General features: G+C 35.9%; 1 protein-coding gene across 2 annotated transcripts in view; it reads right to left on the minus strand.

The window, feature by feature from the left end:
* ZNF385D (zinc finger protein 385D) overlaps window positions 1-21,166 on the minus strand; it is a 416,850-nt gene that overhangs the window by 351,672 nt on the left and 44,012 nt on the right. Inside the window, exon 1 of one of the 2 annotated variants that reach the window (XM_053953593.1) lies at window positions 18,631-18,688. The exons of the other annotated variant lie outside the window; for it this stretch is intronic. Coding sequence (XP_053809568.1) covers window positions 18,631-18,661 — 31 coding nt within the window. The 5' untranslated portion in view covers window positions 18,662-18,688. Of the gene's footprint in view, window positions 1-18,630; window positions 18,689-21,166 lie in introns of those variants that run through there. 2 annotated transcript variants of the gene reach the window in all.

Here is a 21,166-nt window from a genome sequence, read left to right on the forward strand (position 1 = left end):
TGGTGGCTTCAATGTCTATTGTTTTATTTGAAGGAACTACATCCAAATGCAGTATTTTGTACAAAACTTCTAAAAAGGCAGATTTTAATGTAGAGGGTTTTTTTTTTGTTTTTTTGGTTTTTTTTTATCCTTATGAAGGATTTTTTAGTAATTTGCATGTTTTCTGCATTCATACATGTTTCCTGGAACAGAAACAAGGTGTTCCAAGGACACTTTCAGCATAGACAATGTTCAACCTGTCACCATGTTTAGGGAGCAGTATACTGCATTCGTGTCAGCACAGAATTCATAAATTCAGCTAATATTTGGCATAGAAAATACTCAGAAGCTTGCTGAAGTTGCCCACATTCTTCATGACTTTGCCCAATAGTAAATTGGGTATTTGCTATATAAATTCCTGTATTCATGCAATTTGTGCAGTTCACATAATAAAATGCACCAGACATGGAGTTTTGACTCATCTTAGTACCTCATCTTTACTTTGCAAGAAACTGAACTGCTTCTTGCAAACTTGCTCAGCAAGGAAAAATTTAAATACTAAGCAAAAATGTGTACTCCTATTTTTTACAAAAACTAAGAAAACCAGTCTTGAAAAAGAGAAATAGCCAGGAAAAATGCAAATAATTAGGGAACCAGACACTGAATTAATCTCCTCATTTAAACAAACACTATGCTCGTTTGCTTCAGTAATTCAGTAATCATATGGGAAAAATTAACAACTGAAGAGAAAGGAACCTGAATTTCACGTGTCCTTTTTACTGTGGGACATTCAAATGAAGGCTTTGAAAACACAAGAGCTTGTCCCCAAAGCACTTAGTGCAGTCTGAAGCTTACGATGGGATCGGCATTTTTGAAGGTTCTTGTCTGAAGCAAGGAATCTTCTCCAGATAAGACAGTCCAGGCACAGCAAAGCCACACAAGTGTGCACTGCAGGGGGATTTAGAGCAGTTTACACACTGGTACTAGTTTATTTATAGGACTCATCCCTTGCTCTGAGCCCTCGATACTTGTAAAGGATTGTGGATCTGCGCCAAGCCACCCCTTGGCCCTGGAGGATCTTCAGCACATCCCTGCACCAACAACAAAAGCAGGCTTGAAAGGAAATAAATAAATCTGTGGGGAGTTCCCCATAGTGATCTGTATTGCCATCACATAGGAGGCACAAATAAGTTTTAATCAGCCTCAGTCCATATAGACAGAATATTTATATAGTGAAAATATAATTAGTAATATTCATAACACTACAACAATCCCATGTATGTGGCTTAATCTGAGAACTTCTTAGCAAGAGCACAACAAAATGCTCCTTCACTTGCTGAAAAACTATGGAAGTAGTTGAGCTGAGCTTTCCCACTAAACAAACTTGTTCATATTCCATTAGCTCTCCTTATCATCACAACTTGTTTATCTAAATACTACAAGGAAACTAATGTCTGCAGTTTCATTTCAGTTCTTCACTATAATGTCCATAAATAACAGTGGGGAAAAAATATTGGAGTCAGGATGAATTTGACCCATATGCAACACTCTTAGGGTACAAACACCACAAGATGATTTGCTGCCAGCTCTGAAAATAAAGCTCTGGCATGGTTAAAAAAACCCAACCAAACAAAACAACAACAACAGAAACAAACAAAAAAAAAAAAAAAAACAGCCAATGAACAAAGAAACCCCAAACAATCCAGCAGTCAGGTTTTTTTGAGAATTCAAAAAGGGCAGCTAAATTGTAAGAAAACTAGGAGAGGGCAAATACAAAGCTTGCCTAAAAAAGCTAGGACTGAGCAAACTATGGGAAATTATGGAGTTACAGGCAATCTAGTTTAATTTAAATTTGTGGAAAAATACCAAATAATTAAGCTATGTACATAAAATGTATCAAAAAGATGAATTAGACCCAACATAGAAGTGTCAAAAACAGTCATGCGAAAACATCTCAAGTCCTCTTTTGGCAATGCAAAGGGCCTTATGGAAAGAAGAAAACCATACACTAACTCTGGAAGCTATTTGACAAAATTTTCCATTATTTTTCCCATGCAAATTTTGTAAAAAATACTCTAACTTCTATGAGAATAATGCTTAAGTTATGAGAAAACTAACCAAGCTGTAACTGTCAATTATTTCTCCAAATGAGAAATATGTATTAACAGGCTGTATTGGGATGTGTCCTCTATCCACTATTTTTCATTAGTTTCATTAACAACTGGATGGTAGAATGCAGCATAAACTGGCACATTAATTAAGAATGAAGGGACAGAAAGCACATCAGAGGAAAAGATGAAATTCAAAATTAAATTGACAGAGTGAAGAAAGGTCCCTGTCTTAAGAAGATCCCATAAGACAGGAATATTAATCACTATCCATACAAATACAAGATGAGGAAAAACAAGTTAGGCTGAAGTTTTAGGGCAAAAACTATAAATGTTGGAATAGTTCACAAGCTGAACATGTAATTAGTACACTAAATGAAAGAATTATAGTATTTCAGACAATGCCGAAGATGAAAGGCTAAACCACAGCCAAGAAGAAAACTTTTTCTGTTGTTAGTTGCTAAGAAAGAATATTTTGCCCTTCTCTGAGGACAGAGACTATATTTATAAGAATTTCTCACTGTGTAAGCACTTTTTCTTCTATTTCTGTCCCATCTTAGGGTCACTTAAGTCTCCTTGCTTCAAACTTTCATCAGAGGTCACTAGAACTGGACTATATTATAGGTTATATCTTGAATACATCTAGTTTTATAAATGCTTCCTACCCTACTATTAAGGCTATGTGTTTATGCTCAAGATTTCCAAAAGAGATTTACCTCCCTTTTCTCTTTGGCAGTCAGTCACTCAAAAAATATAAAGCATCAATCAAAAAAAATCCTTCATATTTCCCTGTTAAGTTTTTGTGAAAAATGAGCTTAGCCTTGCACCGAATACAGAAAGACTTTGGAAAACAAGAACTCATTCACAGAATGTATGGAAGTTAAATTTCTCCCAACAGTTATATTTAATTTAGGACTGTTACACTGAAATAGAGTCATGAAGCAAGATGAATTTGGCAAGGAAGGTCAAATAGAAAAAAAAAAAAAAAAAAAAAAAAGTAAAACCAGAAAAAACTCCAACAAAAACCAAAACAGCAAAACCCTCCAGCCATCTAAAATGTTTTTCATGACTGCAAAAAGGTATTTCCTTTTGTATGACATTGCTGGTTTTTTAAGGGCATGCCTCAGCAAGGAAGTCTCACCTTTCTTCTGTGTTGCATCTCAGGTTTGGGTTCAGATTAGGGGTTCTGATCTTAGTTAGCCGGTTCTGTGTACCCTCTTGCATCCCCCCTGTTTCCCCTCCCCCCCCCCCCCCCCCCGTGGTGGTTAGCTCCAGGCTGCCTGCCACTGGAGCTTCCCCCTGCCACTCTTGTAACCACTTCCTGCCCACTCTTGAGAATTCTGTGTCCGTCACCGCATTCCCACGATCCCACTCGCCCTGAAGCCCCATGTCCGCCCCTGCCGCATCCCCATCGGTCGCCGTGGTCACGTCATCGCCACGGTGTCTGCCTTCATTGGGCCTTTGCCCTCCCCTATCCCTCCCCCTATATCATTCCGCAGCTCCCCGGCCCCGGCACCATTTTCGTCCACGCGAGGTTGGGAGCGGTCTGCAGCTTCTCCATCACGCCTCCCGCAGCCAATAAAGCATCCAGCCGCCACGCGGATGGATTTGGACATTTTCCCTGCCTCTTTGTTTCCTCCCTCGTGCCAACGACAAAGTGTGGCCAGCCCGCCCCGGTGCACAGCAACAGAAGCGCCCGGGAATCGCGACAAGCGCCAGCCCCGAAGAGAAGCTGAGGCGCCTGAAGCCGGCCACTCAGGAGCTGACCAGGGCCAAGGAAAATAACGCACTGTCGCTCTTCTGCATCTTAAAAGGACATGCTTTCACCCCAGCTGAGTACAAAAATCATACACAGGCATTCAATAGTGATACAGGTTTTGGAAAGAATAAAGTCTCAGCCTGACAGCTCAAGCACCACATGGGGAGAAGAACAGAAGAAAAGAACAAGCAGCAAAAAAAAAAAAAGCTCAAACAAACAAACAAAACAAAAGACCCACAAGATATGAGAGCAACAGGTAATGTGACTACTGTACACCAAGCCTGGAGACTTCCCATTTCTCCAGTGTGTCTTATAGTACTCTGTCTTACAGTACATGGTGCAAGGAGCCTGGTCCTTGCATGACCCTTGCATGGTGCAAGGAGCACCATGCTAGAATAAAAAAGGACATGATAATAGGAACCAGGTATTATGTTTAAATTTAAACTGACAGCTGAGTGACTGGTTTATTATTTAATTTTTTTTTGTACTTACTTCTAGATTTTCTGGGTCATATGTTGGTGGCTGTTTCTATACTTACCCAAAAGTTTTAATGTTGTGACCATAATTAATACCAAAGATAAAAAATTTGGTAAGTAAAGATGGTTTGCTTTGGGTTACCCAAAACCAAAATTTCAATGGTATTTCTTTTCAACACATAAAACCATGAGATTTCAAAACACTGCTTCATATTCTGAATCTGAGGAGAGCTATGCAAGAAAGAAATAAAACACATTTTCACAGAAACTAATTAATAAGAACCGAAGCTACACTGGTCTGAAGTTCCACCAGAACAGTGAGTGCAGAGGAAATCTGACAGAGAAACACACTGCAGCATATGAATAAATTAGCTACCCCTCATCAGGGCAGTGAATCTAATACAACTGAGAGTCAACTTAGATGGCATATAAAGCCAGCTCTGAGAGGTATTTGATGATGAGTTTTTCTAGATAGCAACAACACCAATTAGTTGTGTGATGTACAAACATCCCTGGGAAAATGATCAAATGAGTGAGTGAAAAATTATTTGCAAAAACAAACAAACAAAAAAAACCAAACAACTCAAAATCCTAATTACTGAAAAAACTGTTACAGTTGGCAGGTATACATATCCTATCAACCTGAAGTGTATAAAATTAAAACACAAGCCAGCAGGCATTTTGCTTTATGTATATATTCGTAAGATACTTGCTAAGGTAGACAGTTATAATTACAATTTTTCTTGACGACAGAATCTCTAAGACAAGAACTATAGTCATACGTTTCTGCAGGACTAATTTCAATGCCTACAAAAAGGCTGAGGTGTCATCATGCTTCAGCACACTAGCTGAAGTTTTAAGACTCTTCCAATAAAGCTCCAGTGAATCCAAAACAGAAGCAAGAATAAAATCTCTCAGGCACTACAGAGTTCCTACTTTGCCTTTGCAGTTCCTTTTTCAAGGAATTTTTAACAACGTCATGCACTATGCACTTTTTCCCCTTTCACTCCCCAACATTTGCCAGTATTTTTAAAGACAGGACCTTGAAACTATTCCTGGAGTTCTTGGCAATGCAGGCGGATACACATCCTTTTGCATGGAAGAAACAAACACCCATTTTATTATAGCTTTTGCTTTCTGTATGGATGAGTTCTATGTTTGGAAGAGTAGGCTTCTGATGAAGAGGTAGTTCAAATATGAATTGCATTTGATCATTTCAAAAATAACTGTTAAGAAATCTTTCTCTTAGGCATTGATCCTAATTTTTGACTTCAAATCTTTCTAACTCACATAGAGAGTGATCCAATGGTCCTTAATGGGAAATGTACAAATCTACCACTGCTCTGGTAATTTAACAGGGACCCATCATTTGTTTCATTCAGCATCAGTCATATAAATACAACAAAACCACAGTGTTCTCGAAGTGACTTACAGGCTTAAAGCTCAAACTCTGACAGCTAGATAGCTCCCTCAATTTTTTTTTTCTCTTTGTAGTTAGAACAATTTCAATATTTTTATCCATGTTGTTACTAATCATTGAGCTATATTTAAAGGAACCTGGAGATGCTGTTATCTGTAAGTACAGGATTTATATTTCCATTATATATGCCATAAGAAAGTTTCCAAAACTATCCCATGAAATCCCCACATATCAAAGGTATGTTATCATAAGGTACCAAAATTTAACTGTAAGAAAAGTGGCCACAAATGAACAAAGGAAATTGAGAAGAGAAGGCTTAGGGGAGTCTCATCAATTTGTATTAATACCTGACTGGGGTGGGGTTGAGGGAGCCTTACAAACTCAGGTATCTTGTGAGCTGCAGAACAAATTTCAAACATATAGCAGTATGTTTGATATTCAGAATCTAAAATTGATATAACTGAAACTTATATTGTGGTTCAAAATTATTTTGATTCTGCTCCTATGCTGGTTTTATGAAAGACTTACCACAGAGAAATGACTCTCATTAAAGACAACTGTGGAATAAAATATTTTGGAAATTGAGTAAAATGTACTTTGAATCCTGCTTTTAGACAGTGGTTCATTTTAATAAATCACGTTACTGTGCAGAAGACACAAGGAATACATAAAGCATTTCTATTAAAGCTGGATACAGTAATTACAGGTATCCCATCCATTTACAAGAATCCATTTGCAATTACATTTTCACCAGCAAATTCAGTAGATTTAAGGCAGACAGATGTTCCACAATGAATGATAAACATCCATGAACAGAATTCCTGTCAAAATATTTCTCTGAGCAGTAGATCAGTTTAAATTAAAATGCCTAAAAACATTCTCTTCAGATTAAATGAACAAAGAAGCATTCATTGAAAATATTTCACTTAGCTAGTTTACATTTGTATTTTATATTTGTCTTCTTATAGAAAAGCTAATATTGAACAGTTTTTGTTAACTAAAACATTGGTTTGAAGCTAAAAAAAATTACTACACAAAATCTATAATTTTTTTTTTGTTACGAACTTTCAGCACATTTGTTCCTTTTTTATCAAAACTATATGATGCATCACATGTACTTAGGTTCTCAGCTAGCAAGTGTTATATTAGAATATGCTAAGGATTGCAATTTTCTCATTAGAAGAATGTTAATGACCACTGTCACTCTCCATTTCAATGCAAGCTGGAATTGTAGAGTATCTGAGGTTGAAAGGGACACATCACAATCATGAAGTCTGACTCCTTGATCCTCAAAGGACTACCTAAAACTAAACCATATGACTGCCATATGCTTGAACTCTGACAGGTTTGAAGGCATGACCACTTCCCTGGGGACTCCATTCCAGTGATCTCTGGGTGAAGGGCTTTTACTTAATGTGCAATGTGAACCTGCCTCAGCACTGCTTCATTCCATTTCCTCTTAGCCTAAAAAATAAATTAGTATCCATACATCTTTTATATATCTTCAACTGAAAAAATGAGTAAAGAAGAAAAGGACAAATTGCTTATGAATTCCATGAGGTCTAAAAGTCTAAGCATTATACATAAAGATACAAGAAAAATAATTTTCTTTGAGTTTGGATCAGTTGGAGTTTTCTGTTTGTTTTTTTTTTTTTATTTAAAAAAGAAAAAAGCAAATCCCATCAGTGTGGTGGACAAATGTCCCAAGGTATGCAAGAGATTCCCCCAATACCCTGCTCATGATACACTGTTCTAATATTGTGCTAGTGCAAAAATAAACCAACTAAATTCTAACAAGGTGCAATTAATATATCCAAGAACCAGGCTCAGTCTTTGAAGGATTAATCTATGTAATTATTTCTGCACATTTCTTCAGAGCCTGGGTGGGTGTGGGGAGAAGTACAGCAAGATGGCCACAACATCAGATTGCAAGAATAGAACCTGTTAGGCATTTACTCTTCCTCTGGTCAACAACTCAGGATTTCTATTTAAACCATATAAAACATATCAGGAGATATTCTGTATGGAAACATTCTCAAAATACACACATATTGGCAAGTCAGGAGAGCAATTTTAAAGATTATCTTGTGTTGAGAACAAGATATTTTTGTGATAAACTACTATAGTTCAGAATGCAATCAATGAAAACATCTAAATATAAGTCTAGTAAATAAAAGTGAATCATATCAAACCTTTGAAGATCATGGGGGAAAAATCATTAAAGTTTTATTTTAAATAAAGTCTCAAAAAATCTGCTGCCTAGAGATTTATTTGAATTGAGTGAATTCCCAGTAGATTGTTTTGCTGAAAAAATCTGCACATTCAGAGGAATACCTGAAAGTAAGCTTATAATGGTAAAGAGAATGATGCATTGCAAAATAAAAGTAATCTCCTTTTCCATTTATTGTTAATGAGAAATATATATCTGTATTTGAAAGTGCATCCTTGCTAAATCAGTTACATCCCTCTTCATTTGCATGCCACTTGAGTGATACAAGCAATAAAGCACATCTCCAAGTACAATACTGACTTAGAGAAGAAAGTGTATTATCTCACAACTGTAACCATTCCAGACCAACTGAATAGCACTTACTCTCTTTATACTAAAAGGTGTCATGGGAGTGTGGGCAAGATAAAAAAGATCCGGTTTAGTTCAGCATCTTCACTCTTATTTGTCTAACCAACACAACCAACTTACTCAATTTGGTTGAATTTTCAAGGCAATTTTGAAATCCCCTTCATGCCTGACCAGAAAGCTGTATCCAGTTCTCCTCTCCACATGCCATTACCAAGTGTGGTCATGCAGCAGCCACAAATTACCATTCTGAGGGAAAAGCAACACCACCAGAACAGAAGAGCAGGGACAGATAAATATTACTCTCACACACAAAACAACCTCATCCTTCATTTGTCTTATTTTAAGAATAAAGCTACATAAATTGATGCAGTCTTCAATTTGACCCTTCCTCTTCCTAATCCTATTTCAAATAAACATTAATTCAAAGATTCATAATGACTATGGTATCCTTCAGTGGTCAACAACCACAAAGCTGTCATGAAGCAGAACCAGCACGGCTGATTCAAAGGCACCTCCCTGGATCAGTCTTCTTTAAAATATGTCTCTCTGTGTCTTCATCACCATTTGCCAATAAACAAGGCCAATTCTTGCAAAAGAATACTCACTCCCTTCATAAACAGACACCATTTATTTAACTAAAAGAACAACAAAAATTAAAAACAAAGCCATAGGCACTTAACATAATTCCTTCACAGCACAGCATTTGAACTCATAGTGCAGGGATCATGCAGAGGATAAAAGGTCAAGAAGAGGAGTTTAGATACATAAAAATTTATGGTTTAACCTGCAGAAGTGTTTCTGTGCCCCAAATTTCCTTCTGTTGTCTAAAACACGTAAAGTTCATTATAAACAAAGGAATTTTCTAAGGTAGCTAGTATAACCTTCATTTCAGAAAGGATATTACAAAAATCTTTTTAAAAGAAATTATTCTTTTTAACTTCACTGTATGGATATCTGCTTCCCAAGTACTCAGCTGAAAGTTTTAGTCAGCAGAAGATTCAGGTCTACAATATGAGCTGGAGGACAATTCAGCACATAAGTACAAAGAACCTTCATAAACACCATGAATCTGGTTTGTCAGTTTTTACTAAGTAATGTAAAGAAATCTATCAAAAATCATAAATTCCTGATAAAAGGCTTTACACCCACTTAAGCCTCTCCCTCCTCATATCAGCTGCTACTTGGTAATAGCTCAGAAACACATAAAAAGGTTCAATTCAAACAGAAATGTTACTTCTGAAACTTTCAGCAAAGGCGTTTTGGGCTTTCATCTCCCTCTATCAAAACTGGCCAATATTATTCTTGTATAAATACATTAAATGGAAAATATGAAAATGTAAAACCAAAATTTACTGAATATCCAATATATTATCTGACACAAATGTAAAAATCAGAATCATATTCCTGCTACTCAGTTCCACAGGAACTTCAGGGTAAACAAATCTTCAGAGCCACAGTAAGTACAAATGACATAAGGTACAAAGAAGAGAGATAGAAAAGAAATTTAATGTAACCTTTAATACTATGTAAAAAAATTTACTTTTACATTAGTCAAGAAAAAAAGTGGAAGAACTAAATTATTTTCTTTTCCACCCTGGTACGATAAGCAGAATCTTAATTATGTATCTCTGGAGTAATCAATGTCACCTGGAATTTACAGAACCTGTGATAAAAATTGCTAAACAAGAATTTGAAGAAAGATAAAATCAAGAAATTGGGGAAAATATGGGCTTATAAATACTGCATTAATGTTGAGCTATTTAAAGAAAACTTGAATAATACAACTTCATAGCCTCCCTGAAGAAAGATATTATTAGTAGGTCAGGTGGCTATCTTTCCTGATTCTATACACTGTACATCAGAACTTGTGCATATCTGTGAAAATGAAAACATACACTGCAACCTCAAATGAGCCAGAAAACAGAAAATTCCAGAAGAAGGCAGTAGACAGCACTGGTTTTCCAGAAATTTCCTTCTCTACACCATGCGACTAGAGGCTATGCACTCACGTCCAACGTCAACGTCCCAGATGGTTGGGCTCAAGAAGCTCTATGGGCCCTCTTTCCTCACACAGGCATTCATGGACAAGACCCCTTCCTATGCCAGATCTCCTCTGAATGAGGTGACAGCCCCAGCAGCCTCCTCAGTTACTGTTTTTGCAATCCATGCCATTATATCCTAAAGAAATCTTTTCTGACATGTGCATTTCCAAATACTAGCTCCTCACAATTAAAAGGAGGTAAACTCATGAATTATCCAAATTAGCCATACCAAATTATATGCAACTCTCAACAGATCTAACTAAACAAGAGCTCTCAGGTAAGAGTTTTGATTAAGTCAATGCAGATGGAAATGTGATTACTACATGATCACTTTTTAATATTCTAAGTTAACAGCAACTCATCACAAAAAAAATCCAGAAGAGAAATTTCTGGAAATTAGAATACCTACTTTATGCTAAACCTGAAATCTAAAGACAATTTTCATACATGATTTGAAAATGAGATTCTTCTTTTATTTTAATTAGCAATTTCATCATAATCTTACTAATTTTACAAAGGTACAATGAGGAAAAAAAATTATATTTACCTCTAAACCGAGTACCTTCTTGCAAAGCTGGCAGAAAACCATAGTCAGATCTGTCTTTTACTACAGGTCCAACCATAATGTACATGGAACATGGCATAAGAGCTCATTATGCTGTGATTATAGGCTTAAAAATTAAAGATACTTCTGATTTCAGTACAAAAAAAACCCTCAAAACAATTATTTGCTACAATCAGCTCTTCTGTTCATAGTCAATAAGTTGAATATCCAATTCAGTTGCATTACATTTTTGACATATTTAAAATTTTATTACCTGAGAATGTCTATTTATTTTTAAATGAACTTGTGTCATACACAACAAATTTGACACACAAATTTGAAGTCTACCTTATGAAAACAGAAGGTGAAAAGGGTATTTAACTTTTAACTGCATTAGACAGACATGTTTGCAGAACTACTCTGTGGGATTTGCTACAGCTTGGAAAAGGGGATTACCCAACTGCTTTTTCCAATTTATGTGAAAAACACTCAGTTGCACACCAATGTCCATCAGCATGATAAACCATTGTCTCTGGCACATAGAAGGCCAATTCATGATTGAAACTGACACAGAGAACTACTTTAATCAACTAATAAGCACTCAACATTACCTCCAGGAAAATCCCTCTAGCTCCAGTATTTAGATTAAGTGTCAAGGTTCAATCTGAACGTTTTATGAAGAAGGCAGTTTCTCTTAAAACAAATCTCTGTTAAGTTGATAAGAGCTAATGTATCTGGCAGCTCCTCAGCAGATGGCAGGTTTAGGTGCAGAATGCTGATGACACTGGAGCTTTGTGCTACCAACAGAAATCATTAACATGAAAGTCTCTTCTGTAAATTATTGAAAGAAAATTACTCTTAGGATAAAATATCTTAGCTCAGCAATTAATTTACTTGGAGGATGTTTGTTGAAGCACCTTTTGTTTGTTTTTGACATATGTGAAATACATTATTCACCTATGCATTAGATTATTTTTCAATCTATGCACACTGATAGCTCCAAATACACACTGTGAAACAAGAAGCAAGGTTGGATATTAGGGAAAACAGTTTTTTATGGAAAGAGTGACAAAGTATTGGAATTGTCTGCCTGGGGAGGTGGAGTCACCATCCCGGGATGTGTTTAAAAAAAGACTGGAGGTGGCACTCGGTGCCATGGTTTAGTTGAGATGCTGGGGGATGGATTGGACTCAACGATCTTGAAGGTATCTTCCAACCTAGTGATTCTGTGATATGGTTTTTGCTAGATCTCAGCCAGGCTGAATACCAGTTCAATTAGCAAAACATATGATTTATTTAGTAAACTTTCACTTCAAGTACATAAACACAAGCTTACAGCATCTATAGATATTAAAAAACAAAAAGGAAAAAGAACAGTGAAAATTGCCTTGTTTAAACAGGAAAAAAAAATCATTCTTTGCTTGCTGGTCTGCAAAGAAGCCTGTGGAAATGCTACCTTGAAAGGGAAGAGAAACCTAAATACTGCAGGGTGTAGGGCTAAACTGTACAGTTGACAGCAGACTTGTGGGTATCCACTGTAGTAATCCCTCTGTCGACATCTTCTGACTGCTTGACAATCCTGCCCTTTGCCACTGGCTAAAATACTTGCTAATAATGGCACTAAAGAATTTTTTGTTTTGTAGGGCCTGATTTCAAAATAACATTCTTATTACAGAGCCACACACTGTCCTCTGCCAATTAGGAGGATGCTTATTTATGAAATAAAGCAAGCAAAGCTTCCAGGACTGATAATAAACCATCTTTCTTAAACTGAACACATTTTTTTGCTTTATTTTACACAAGTCAGTAAAAGCATGTATTATACTTACACATAAACAAAAGAAACTGCTGTTCCTGCAGTCACTTGTTTTCTTCTGATTAAATTAAATTTCCAAAGACTTCACATTGTTCTGAGAATAAGTTTTGGATATGCCAATATCTATCTTCCCCAATCTGTTCTTTTCTCTCAAGCAAGCTACAGACCTAAACTCTCCTTCCAAAAATTTTATCATGACTTTGGCTGAAAAGAATTCCAACAGAGCTTTTCTCAGGAAAATATTCATACTTCCTGCCAACTCAGATAATCTGGCGTAACTGTTCATTTAGATTCAACTAAATTAAATCTAGAGCATTTGCATGTTGTGTTAATTGATCTCACCTAAGAAAATAATGTCACTTTGCCAGCAGAAATCCCGTTACTGGAACATGTTGAAACAGCCCAACACTGTCGAGCTGCAAAATACTTATAGCAGAGATATTTTATAATGTCAAGTCAAAACATGCTCTGGCAGTAAAAAAAAAAAAAAAAAAAAAAAAAAAAAAAAATTCTGCTAGGCCTGCATTAAAGTCTGATGACTGACCTTCCTTTGGCCAGAACTTCTGCACAATTTCTGTCCCTGATGCTGTCCTAATTTGAGTTAAAATCATGTTTGAGGAAGGAGATATTTCTGGATTTTCCCACTATATTTATTTCACTGACATTAAACTACTGCTGAGGAAATTATACCATGATTACAAACTTAGTAAAATCCAACACGGTATCTAAGAAAGGCAGTGATTCAACCAGAGAAGCAATATTGTGCCTTTAACAAGGCACAAGGGCTTACTGAAGGTAACAGAAAACAGTACAGCTCACATGAGAAAAGGGAAAAGTTATGAGCATTCTGGGAATCATTATTCCAAATTTATTCACTCTATGTGTGTAAATTTCAGCAATAATGTCACATTAATGTAGTTATTCAAATTTAACACACTCATGTTCATTAAAGAAAAAAAAAGTCACCACAATGATAAACCAGTCTCTGAGTTACACCATGGGTAAGTAAATGTCAAGCAGCAGGAGAAATTTAAGTTACACAATATCACAGATGTGCTCTATAAGCAATTTTTAATTTTGCTTTGTACCATGAAAAAAGCCTCTTGGGAAGGAACCAGTCGGTCCTTTTTATAGCAGAGATGATTTCTATATGCATAGCTCAAGGCACTCAGTAGGAACCTATAAATAACTAAAACACAAAACAGGACCCACTGTCAATTTTTATCTTAAAATATAACTAAATATCTTTACCTTTTAAAAACTTGCAATGCTGTTTTTGTAGATAAACTGCCTCAATAAATCATGCAGGATCCAAATACTTTCCATGGGCAAAGTACAGAATAGCTCCATGTCCTTTTATTATCACTGGAAGGTGACCGGGAGATTGTGTCTTTTACACAATCTGCTGGGTTACCTTTTTGACAAATAGTCCTTGCAGCAGAACTTTGCAAAGAGAACAGTTTCAACAATGCCGTGAGATTTGTTATTGACATCTGGACATTAGCAACATTGTCAAAATTATTTTCAGAGGATCCCCCTTAAAAAACCTCTTTGAGATCTTTAGCGTTTCCTTGCTAAATGCCTCTATGACTTTGCTGGAGGAAACAAAGCCTTTCTTTTTCCCAGTAACAATATAAGTGCTATTGAAGAGATTTCTTTATATATAGTGACAGAGCATGCCAGAAAAAGGGGAAGAAAAATGGCACTATTAAACTCCTTCACCAAGTGTTACTTAAAAGCAGGGATTATACAAATGGAATATGTGGGACCATTCATGTTCTTAAAAAAATATATACTCTTTATAATGTATTTTCTTTGCACCATTACAACATTTATAGTTTTTACTTTAATATATATATATATATATACAGAAAATTAAACCACAAAACCTTAAAAAATGCCATAAAGCTCAAAACAGATTTCTGCATATTTTCATATGAGTAGCAAGAATTTTATCACTGTTACAAGTGCAGATTTTGAGAAACCACTTTCCTATCCCAGCATACTACTTTAAACTGAACTACAGTGAATAAAACCTTTAGGTATCTTTAGATACGTATAGACAGAAATACTTCAGTAAGTATTATTTTAAAATCAAATATATTTTAAAATAACTTTATTCTACCTGCTAATCTGCTGGTAGACCCTGAGTACAAGAGATAACACAAGTCACCTAGGATGTCTACAAGAACAAAAGTCAATTGGAGGGATGGAAGAGTTTCGAAATAGAACAAGTATATAGCATGAATGCCTAGAATATCCTCAGACTCTGACAGTTTGAGGAATTTAAAGACTGGAACACTGAGGTTTCCTTTGGAGACTGTTTGCTTCATTGTTTTGGGTGAGGGGAGGTGGGCTTTGTTTTTATTTTAAAATAGTGCTTCAAAGATTTCTTTTCTTTTAAATTCTCCAACCATAATTTACCTCTATGTCAACTTTTGTTTGGAGCTTCCTGCAGCAATTTCAGTTTATGCGCTAAACTCTTGTTCTTTTCTTGGATGAGACAGTGAACATTTCTTCCCTATTAATTTTCTCCATGCCACTTATGATTTTATGGAGTTCTAAAATAAGCTCCCTTTTTCAGGATAAAGAGTTACAGCAAATTTAGACCCTCCTTGGACAGAAGTCATTGCTTACCCTTCTTCATACTTGCTGCTCTTTATAGAACCCATTCCAACTCTACTTCATGTTTTTTTGAGAGACGGAGACTAGATTTGAATACTGAACACACAAACACACCATGGAATCATTCAGTGTCACCATGATGCTCTGGTTTCTACTTCTCCCTAAAAATTCCTAAACTTGTATTGGATTTTTTAGAAAACAGTGTGGGGCAGTCAGATCCTAAATTACAAGATACTTTGTAAGCTCTAGGGAATGAACCTTCTGGAAGAAAATTCAACAGCTTTTCACTTTCTTATGGAGTAGCACAGGTCAAATACTGCCTTTTGTCGTCCATGTGAAAAATCTTGATTTAATTTGATAAATTTAAATCATGATCTTCAAGACATACGTTATTTCTTCTTATTGGCAGAGCTGAATGGAATAATGCAGTTAGTACACCTAATGAACAGGTTTTGTACAAAGACACAAAGATAATACAAGAATATCCCAAAGATATTTGCTTGAAAACTACAATGGTTAATGATTCCATAAGAAAACAAAAAAAAAAAAAATTCTGCAAAAATTGAAGGGAGGTGGGGGGCATTTGCAGACAGGCACTCAGAAAATGCATGCAGTTAAAATATACTGGGACAATGCATTGCAACATAAACATATTTCTCACTCACATCCCAATGACACCAAATAAATATGCAATATCCTGGCAGCATGAATGTAAGACTGAAAGGGTGCTGCTGCGTAGCTATCAGTAAAGAACTTCCATGCACTACTTGTGTCAGTGATATATAAATAATATATTACTGAAATACTAAAAATATTGCACTGTAATTTACTGTATCTGTGTATTCTCAACAGTTAAATTAGTACTATATAGCAGGATGTTTTCAAGAGAAGGATGAAGAATAGAAAAATGGAATAAGGATGAGAACAGAGCAAGATTTTAACTTGAAGGGCACTTCAAAACAATGGGTAGGCAACCAAGGGACTCCAAGATGGTACCAGGCCACACAGGAATCCAAAAATGCTATGTTCCTATAATCAATATAGACTCAGCTCTATGATATGGACAGTCAAACCTACTTCCTAAAATAAATTTTATTACTAGACTTATCAAGCAATTCTCATCACTGCTACACTTCTCCACATTTCCAGCATCATTCTCAATTCTAGTTTTTATTCATAGAATTAAAATATTTATACTTAATAAATAAACACAAAGAGAAAATACAGTCTCACTTTTCATCTGATTTAACATTTTTCCAAAAAGGTAACAAAAATATATTGAAAAGGGGAAAAGGGAAAATAGGTTATATTGTAATACCAAAAAGAGGGAAAAAAATAGATATATCATTCTGTTAGCTGCCCAAAGAAAAGGTAGGTCTCAAGATGAAAAGACATGAATAGTAACCATCTGATTCATTTCAAAAACATTTCTCTGCTATTTGATAGAATGTTAAAAAATATTAAAAGTCTACCTTGAATTTTAGGTATAGACTTAAGTATTTATCATATTTATATATTTCAGTAGTATTTCAATAATTTCAGAAGATATTTTAGATAAGAGAGAGAGAAAATTCTGCAATTGCTTTCAAAAGGTATCACTGTGCATGTACATAGGCCAAGAATTTGAGGAGGGTCCATCTTCAGGAACTACTATTCTACAAGGAAAAAAAAAAATCAAAACAGCCCAAAAAATTAAAGCCAAAACTAAATAAAAGCTGTTTCTCTTCTGAAAAGCTTGGAAACCTCAACAGTCCTGTATGAACATTTGCAAGACTGGATTTACAAAATCCAGTAGGCAGGTAGGTATGGGATTTTACAATAAGATAGCAATAATAGTAATAATAAAAATTGAGCAGACAATTTTCAAGGCAAGCAACCACAAGAGTACCTATATGGCTAAGCACATTTTACTGGGATATAAACATGAATCTCTCTCTCTTTACTCTCCAGATTGAGCCAAGAGTCAGAAGGTAGTAGAAACTAGAATTATAGTTCTCCCCATTTATCTCTCTTTACTGTGAGACTATTTTTTTCACACACCTATAAATAAATGTCTATTGGCTGAATTTCTAATTACAAATTGACATTTCAGAAATCTTGCCATTATTTTCCCCTTAATTCTGTTCCATAACCTTGAACATGAATTAATGGATATTTCCCCAAACACATTACAAGAAAAAAAAATTGCTTTGCCTTATTTTATTAAAAAATATGTAGTCTACAATTCTTATCTTCACACTAACTGCAGCTATGACATAGTCCTCAGTTTCTCTTCATTTTCCCAGAATCATCATGTATTGTAGTCAAATGCTTTTTTTCTCCATATGTATTTTCCTTGCTACTGTGATGCATAAGGATATTCCATCTAGTACTGAGGGGAAAAAGAAGTCACTGATTTTCTCCACTACTCTTACCTAACACTCTCCAGTTTCTTTTCATATTACACCCTGCACTCATTTTTTTTTTTTTATTTAGAGCTCTTTTTAATGAATTTGTATTTACTTACCTTCATTTCTTTCTACATAAGTTAATTTTTTGGGTTAAAGATCAAGGCACTTCAGGCTTTATTATTAACTGCAAAATTTTGCCAAGGAAATAAAATACATATCTACCCTAAAATAGCCATTTAAATAGCACGCATAATCAGCTTGCCCAAAGCATAACTTAATTAGCAATGGCTTGTCACTTTCACCATGGTTGCTCACTAAATTTGGGATTTACTGAGAACACAGAGTTCAAAAACATCAGGTTCGTCATCAGGCACATAAAATTCACTAATTTTTTTATTTTTATAAAACTTACAACTAATAATCTGACATTTAAGTTATTTGTCTAAAAGAACCAAATCAGAATAGAAGGCAAAATTTATGAAGTGCTGTTCATGAACAACATTACAGGTTAGACACGGTGCAGAGATCTAATTATGTGAATCTATACATGCCTATAAAAATAATTCAGTTTTGCCAAAGTCTCTTAAAACAGCTAAATTGAAAATTTTAAGTACAGAAAAGAACATAATGGAGATGAAAAGGGAAACAATGATAGAAGGTCTAGGCACTCATATATAACCACAGAAACAACTGGAAATGCTGTCATAAAATTTAACTAAAGAGAGAAAAAACCCAAAACAATTAAAAAAATGAAACCCAAACAAACCCTGAACATTTGCAAATGCCAGGAAAAGATTTTCCTACTCAAATGTCAGGAAAGTCAAAGCCCATTTAATAAAGTCAATCAAAATGAAATTTGGGGATAACTGAAGGCAGTTATTTAATGAAATTACCAAGAAATCTCAGGAAGAATCCCAAAGGCATCTTGATGAAATGTATTTAAAAATGACTGAAATCTCAGCTGCCCAGAGATGGTGTTGGAGCAGGAAACAGCTGAAATATCAAAAGAGAGTAAATCTTTACCACAATAACCTTGCTTCAAACCATAGTTCAAGAACACTCACAGCCTTCACTTTTCAGGGTGACCTTGAACAGACAATAACACATTATTTGGGCAAAACTCTTCCATTTCCAAGGAACAGCTGGAGAGAGTACATTGGTACACATCATCTGTTAGTCTCCAGTTTACATCAGACTTCTAAAATTATCCTTCTGCACCAATGTGCCCCAGTGGAGCACATCCAGCAATAGGCTACAGGCAGGTACAAGAGGATGTGAGGGAGCTGGGTGGCCATGGAAGTGGGGGCAGCTCACTGCAAACCTCCAATAGCATCTTCAGCCTCTCCACAGGCTCTCCAGAGGACACACTGCAGTGCCCAGGAAGAGAGAAGAGCCATTCAGTTATCCCATATGGACGTAACTGGACAGGTCTGTTCTTGTATTTCCAGGTTCTTGTCTCGACTGGAAGAGGGAACAACCCAGTCTGACACTGGGTGTCACTCAGCTGAGAGAGCCCAGCTCAGCTGCAGAGTTGTCAAGACCATCCTGTGGGCTACCCTGAACACCTCTGAATCCCCTCGGCATGATCAAGCTGCATGGCCAGAAAATCACATTCCACAGGGGAAAACCACTGTAGCAGGCCGATGCATATTTTTTTTTTCTCCATTTAGAACTAGGTAAGCAACCATAAATCTGCCATGCAATCATGATTATATTTTCACATAAGCACAGGCAAGAAAAGAGAACAGACAAATACCTGAGATAACAGAATTTTCCAATGTAGTTACCTGGAAATATGTTGTATTTTTTTCTGATGAATTTATCAATGATACAGAAATTCATATAGATATCACTATTACTCTGACACCACCTAAAACCAAGCTCTGGAACTAGAAGCTTGAAGAATTCATCTTCATGTGGTAGGTTGAGAGATTTGCCATGCAGTTTAAGAATGCTGTTTGATTTCACTATTCTAAAACACCGATAGCTAAATCTGGGTAGATTTGGTATGGGTAGAAAAGTTTTTTAAAAAATTAGCCTATGTAATTTTTTTCCCCTCATCTTTTAGCACTATCCTTCAAGAAACAGCAGCAGAGAAATGCAGAATGGTAGAAGCATGCAAGAGGCATTAAAACTCACATTCCTATTTCCACTTGTTTCTACTATTTGGCAGCATCTATAGAATAAAAAAGGTCATTTATAACATTTGCAGTAACATTTCCTTTTTGCAGTTCAACTCAACTCCAGTACTTCAATGTTTTCCTAGCAGTCAAGCCACAGAATAATAAATACAGCTGCATACAGCTTGATGACCGTAGCCCCATGCAGTGTGCCAGGCAGAGGCACTGGAGGAATTACATTCTTCAGCCAGAGAAGGCAATGGGTCACCACTTTGTGCAATATAACCACGGCCCATAGTACAGCCTGTGATAAATGATACCATCCTTCTGTACCTCTAGGGGCAGGTGTTGGTCACTAAGTGCTTCCAATACAGTTGGTCTCCATCACAGCCTAGACACAGAGAGCTCACCAAAGCTATTGAAAGGAAATGTTTGAAAGAAGGCCACTAAAAAAAAAAAAAAAGTCTTTCTTTTTGTGATAGCTCCTTGACTTTTGGCAGAATATGATGGGTAAAATTCATAATTAGACTTGTCACTTCGATTTATTTTCAGAATTTGGTTTCTCAGGTTACCGGATGCCACTCGAGATCTCAGTAATTTTTTTCCACTTCTTAGAGAAGCTTAACACCTTTGGTGCAAGTCAGCAGTAATGCTACAGCACTATTCCCTACATGTTGAAATCTAATGCACTTTGCTCTAATTATGAGGTCATTATTAGCATGCATAAAGGCATGTAATGGATTAGAAGCAACATACTTCTTAATAAATAATGTTACTTAGGAAGCATGCCTTAGATGACAACCCAGTAACATGCCATTTTTAAAAAAAGTTTATGTAGTCCATGAATTATAGCATCTCTCAGAAAAAACACAGGTGTTAAATAGTTAGAACTCAAGAAAGCAAAATATCTAAAGCAATAAATCCCAAGTATTTTGTTCAAGAAAATATTAATCTATGTATAATTTATCCATCATAAGGAGCAACCACTTTCAGATCTTCCTGGCTTTTGCTAAAGATGAAGCCAGATTATTTCAGTCCTGTATTGCACAACATCAGCAAATCAACACTTCCAAGTCAGTGATAACATGCAGACTCACTACAGAGAACCAAACTGGAGTGAATTTTTTCTTGTCCTTATTCTGTGGAAAGATTAGGTTGTCTAGGATTTTCAGACCTCAAGTCCTCCCAGATTTTCTCTACATGCCAGCCCTGTCCCCATTAAATGGAGAACAGCTCCAAATCTTCACTCTATGCTGAGGGTCAAAACCTGAGTGCAACAATCTGAGGGCAATTTAGCTTCCTTATTCCC

This window comes from Vidua chalybeata, chromosome 1, assembly GCF_026979565.1.
Source record: "Vidua chalybeata isolate OUT-0048 chromosome 1, bVidCha1 merged haplotype, whole genome shotgun sequence".
In the NCBI taxonomy this organism is placed as follows: domain Eukaryota; kingdom Metazoa; phylum Chordata; class Aves; order Passeriformes; family Viduidae; genus Vidua; species Vidua chalybeata.